The following is a 5426-nucleotide window of genomic DNA, read 5'->3' on the forward strand; positions in this document are numbered from 1 at the left end:
ATAGAAGGAGAAAGCCAAACCAATCTAACGGTTAAACACATTTCAATCATCTTGTTTATTGAGAAATGTAGATTGTTGATTTCGAAAATGAGGTTGTTGATCTTATATAAGAAAACGCCTTCGGCATAAAAATGTATCATTTCTTGACATTCTGATGATGGATCACAGAGTGTAATCGAAAGGATGATGCTCACAATCAAATCCAGAAGCAATTTCATCATTTGATTATGGACTATAGAAATTTGATAAAATTAATAGAAATGTATCTTTGATAATAAGATTTCACATTTTTTTTAAAATAACTAACCAAATATCAATTTCTATTATATTTTAAATAAACAAGATTAAGCTTCCAGCTGGAGACCGGGTTTAAAAAGTGCTTGAAGTAATCATGTAGGCAAAATCTCTGCCAGTCAAAAACTTTCTATATAAATTATTGAAGTATTCCCTAAGAAATTAACTTGAATCATTAATGGAAAGCAGCACTGTTCATTTAATTCTAAAGCAAAATACCACCTAGTTTCTTATCTTCTTCTATAGGTCCTAAGCTCTTATCATCTAAAAAGTTGTCCTAAACGTACTGTTAAAAAGCTTCAGAAAGCTTCAAAGGAATCATTTTTGGAACTAGTTTGAAGAGACAAGTCACACCAGAGACTCTGCAGTCGGTAAAACTTTTTGGGGGGACAAAAACCTCTGACTAGAGGCTTTTGTAGGTCCCACCAAATTCTCTTGAACCTTATCACTGCTGCATTCAGTAGCAGCAACCTCAGTAGTTTTGGTTTCTGTCAGTTGAGTGCTTTTTGAAGATAGCTTTGTAGAATTTCTGTACACAACATATAAGCCCACCTGAAAAATTCCAAAAAGGCTCCCTGTTCCATTGGGTATCTGTAAAACAGAGAAAAAACATTCATTAGAAAAAATGGTATGAAGTAGATATCTTGATAAAGAGTTAAGTTACTGATTATTAAAGATGATTGTAGGTACTCACAGCAACGAATATGTCCTTTGCAAACACTGAATATGCAGTCCATACAAGTGCATTGATAAGATTGAATAACGAGAGCAGAAATGGCATGCATTCCACGCTTTTGCTGCTAATCACAATGCCCTGCCTCGCCACCAAACACACTCTTAAGGTTTCTTACAATCCATTTGAATACAGAACTTGAAAAACGATGACACGGATCACTCTCCTTTTCTTGATGATGGATCACTGAATATGATCCGAAACGTCGAGAGTTATCATACATCTACTTCATGAACTGTTCAACTTTCATAGATCATTTAGAAAGCTATCATGCATCTACTTCATGTAAACTGTAAAACACCCATGCCAACTTTAATGAATCGTCTAGAAAGCTATCATGCATCCACTTCATATAAACTGCAAAACACTAATGCCAACTCTAATGTATCATCTAGAAAGCTATCATCAACTTTAATGGATCATTTAGAAAGCTATCATGCATCTACTTCATCAACTGTCAAACACTGATCATGCCAACTTTAATGGATATTTTCTCTAAAATTATATATTTTTGTTTACATTGATATTAATATTTTAGATCACATCACTATCACAATAAAAGAAAAATAATAAAATTACATGGAAGCCAAGAAACACTATGCAAATACTCATTGTTAATGGTATATGAGCACTTACAATGACTGATAAAGGGGAGGCATACATTGCTACAGACAACACAACACAAGCAGTCCCTGCAACCAACTGCCTACCACTATGTGTATGCACTGCTACAATAGTAACAACCACCACAGTAGCCAAGGCCACACACATTGCCATTGTCAGCCACATTGTCTTGATCTGTAGGGAAGCATCATTCCATCCAAAACTTAGAGCAACTCAAATGAATGACACCTAGTTACCCATTTTAAGACATTAAAGCTTCTGTTATAAATTAACAGTCATAAACAAAATAGAATCTCAATTCATGAAATGATGAAATGAAATAACTAAAGTTTTATGATTTTAGAAACAGCATCAAGTGCCAAGAGATCTTAAGAAGACACAGAAACAAAAGAAGAAGAAAAATATTTCTTTTGGGTTGAGTATCTTCCTTGGCATCTCTTGATATTGTTTCTACAATTTTATTACTATTTGATATGTTACATCAACTTATATATCAGTAAGCAGCTCTAAGGACAACGGCTTTCTTAAGTGATCACCTTCTTTTTCCTGGAAGCAAAGGCCATGTAACACAACAGATAGAAGAACTCCAGGATAAATCCAATCCCATTAGTTGTGAGGATGATAATACTGTTTGGCTTAACATATGGGGTTCCATAGAGTAGCCAGAGTGCACAGTTGAACAATGTGCACACATATGGTAGTGAAGAAAATTCCTGGGTGGATTTTAATTTGTATATACTCCATAGAGTTGGCCTGCATCCAAAGCATCAAACTTCAACCACAAGCAAACCACAATATATTTCAGTTCTAACTTGTTTCTATAATGTTCAAGAAAACAGCCATTAAACAACAGTAAAAAAGAAAATTGCACTGTTACATAAAACTCACAGTGGTGACAGGAAGAGTGCAACTGATGTAACATTTCCTGACAAACACCAACAACATTATCATATAAAACTACTTATATAAGATTATCTAGATGTAATGTTCTGTTGGTAAACAAGTTGATCATTATAAATTTGTAATGCAATAAGCATTAAGTAGATCATTCATAACAGTAAATAATAGATCGTTTGTCTAGATGCACTCTTATGCGATTATTATAAATTTTTAATATAAATATTAAGTAGATCATTCATAATCTGGACTTAAATACATCTTTTAAGTGAAAAAAATACAATAATTCATCACACAAAACATTTTACAATTCAAAATAAATCAAAATCATTCATGCAGATAATCCAAATAAATGGCTTACCAAGAACACCCAACACAGGTTTCAGAGAAAGCTGCTGCATTTTGCAATTGTGATGAGGTTAGAGAAGAGTGGATGGGTATAGGGTTTAAATAAGGTTTTAGGTAGGTCTGAAACAGAGTTGAAGTTACATCTAATAATGACAGCTTTTAAAAATTAAATGTTGATGGAAAACGAGGACTGCCATTACAGAGATATTTATATATCTAGGACAGTCTTGTTTATAGCAAACCAATGTGATTGATGGCAATCAAGTAGGCGTACCCCACAATTTTATGAATGCATTCCATTCGGGCACCTAACTATTGGGAAACTAGGTCGGCTGCAAAAGCCAAACGTAGTCATCCTTTTGCTCTTTCTATCACGAAACTCAATTGATGAGAAGTTGACAAGGCGGTTTGAGCAGGGAATCCTGAAGACTCACATGCAAACTGTACGTTTCAACAACGTCTCTACACTTGTTGAGCACACATTTAGTGTGGGTAAAACCTATAAACCTGAGCCCTGTCACGACAGGGATCATGAAGTTTGAGTTTTTACAGCTATCAAAAAATGCCCGCTATCCACCGCCAAGATGCTTAGCATAATCATGTATCGGATATAACACTATACTGATATAACGAGGTATGTGTCAGGGAAGTGTAATCAGATTTTAAATGGTATATCGGATTTTGACGAATTTTTTTGTGTTGTTTATAGCTATTGATTTGGCTATTTTTTTCTGTTGTTTATAGCTATTGATTTGGCTTTTGGGTAGTAGCCTTGTGGGATCTCTTATGCGCGCAAGGGTCAAAAAGTACACTTTTCAAAGTGTTGATAGCTATTTAAAGATGTCCCAACAACCCAACCATGCACATAAAATCACCAATACTTATGCATAAATGCCCTAGTAGTTGTGTGTCATGGGTACCAAAAAAATTGCACAAATGGGCCAATTATGGCTCAAAAAAACTAAAAAATGAGAGGCTATTGGTACATGTGTAATTTATTAATGAGCTTTTAGTTATTTGTTTTTTGATTTTTTTAAAGCTAGTAATTGGGAGGTTGGGTGTGCAAGTAGTGAACGGTTATTGGAACATGAATGTTAAAGTAACTGGTGCTCTTCCCCTAATAGGAAGTGCTTAATCTTCACACACAAAAGATGTTGTTAGTATGAAAATCAAATTTTACAAAACTATGGATTTTTATGAGATTTTTATCATTCCAATCTTCATAATCTACTTATGCAATATTGTTAAAACCCCAAAAATCTAACAAAAAACCGTTGTGTTATGCGGATTTATTATTTTACAAGTGTGCCATTTTGTGTGGAGATTAGTTAGTTGCAGTATAAAAATTGTCGTTCATAGATATAAAAATTTATTGTTTGTAGGTCTTGTATCATAAATATTTGTACAAGTCAATAATTTTCACAGCATTTAATGAAGGTGTAATTAGAAACGACTTTTGAAGGTGGTCTTGAATGTCCATGTGATTGCTCATAATGTACATTCATGTTGTTCAAAATTTTATGTTTAGTGTTTGATTGAATAGCTATAAATATTTGTCTAATATTTGAATTTCGCTTAATAAAGTCTTATAAACTGAATTGGATTTAAAACATTGTTTATTTGTGCACTATCTATGGAGCCACCAAAATGCACCCACCCATAGTATAATTTATAGTCTAACTTGTATTTATACACTATGGGCGGGTGCATTATGATGGCCCATAGCCATTTCTATTTATTTGTATTGAAGTTTTTAGTATTGAATTTAATATAGAATCGGAAAATGTAAATGAAATACAAAATAGACAGAACCATAGATTGCAAATTTACTTGTAGGCAAAGAAACAAAATGGTTTCACTTCATTCAAAACTCATGATATGATTTTGATGGATTTTGATGTGTAATGCAAAACCATCATAACTACTCAACAAATCTACCAACAAACTCATCAAATGCATAATGGCAACCAAACATGGAGAAAACATGAAAAAAATGCAATAAAACACTATAAAAAAAAAATAGTTTTTGGGTCTTTTTAAGGCTACACACCCATGCCATTCTCTTATATTACAAGTTGATTTGAGTGAATTTGAACAATTTTAGAGTGAATTCAAATTTGTGTAGTTTTGAGAATTTTTTTCTTAAGTATTTTTTAAAATATAATTGATTAATAAAAAAAATTTAAAAAATATTTAAACATATTTTTAAAGAAAAAAAATTACATACAATTAAAGTCAAACTTTTTTAATCTTTAATATGGATTATAGAAATATTATATCTCTTAATGTTTGGGATGCATTCAACTCAATTTGTTTTTTGTTTTTTTTTAACACTAATTACACAATCTTGTAATCAATTGTACTACAATGAATAACAATTATTTCTTCTTTGGGTTAAAACTCCTAATATGATAGTTGTTTTAAAGTGAATAATAATTATTTCTTCTTTGGGTTAATAACAATGATGGAGTTATAAGACTCATAGAAATTAGGCCCTCATGGATAAATAATATTGATAAAAAAGGACATT

The 5426-nt window shown here is 32.3% G+C and overlaps 1 protein-coding gene across 1 annotated transcript; it reads right to left on the reverse strand.

Annotated features, from left to right (window-relative positions):
• Window positions 1-394: 394 nt before the first annotated feature.
• Window positions 395-3354, reverse strand: LOC131069914 (bidirectional sugar transporter SWEET5). Its single transcript, XM_058005461.2, has 6 exons — window positions 2910-3354; window positions 2540-2576; window positions 2188-2404; window positions 1664-1825; window positions 989-1108; window positions 395-885 (listed from the first exon to the last, which is right to left on the reverse strand). The coding sequence occupies exons 1-6, from the start codon at window positions 2947-2949 to the stop codon at window positions 643-645; spliced, it is 819 nt and encodes a 272-aa protein (XP_057861444.2). The 5' UTR covers window positions 2950-3354; the 3' UTR covers window positions 395-642.
• Between the last annotated feature and the right edge of the window lie 2072 nt (window positions 3355-5426).

Source organism: Cryptomeria japonica, chromosome 7, assembly GCF_030272615.1.
Source record: "Cryptomeria japonica chromosome 7, Sugi_1.0, whole genome shotgun sequence".
NCBI classification, from domain to species: Eukaryota; Viridiplantae; Streptophyta; class Pinopsida; order Cupressales; family Cupressaceae; genus Cryptomeria; species Cryptomeria japonica.

Coding starts and splice junctions, on each gene's coding strand:
- LOC131069914 (XM_058005461.2), bottom strand. CDS start 2,949: ATGCAGCAGCTTTCTCTGAAACCTGTGTTGGGTGTTCTTG. Junction 2,577..2,909: donor ACCTGTGTTGGGTGTTCTTG/GTAAGCCATTTA, acceptor GGTGTTTGTCAG/GAAATGTTACATCAGTTGCA. Junction 2,405..2,539: donor GCACTCTTCCTGTCACCACT/GTGAGTTTTATG, acceptor CTTTGGATGCAG/GCCAACTCTATGGAGTATAT.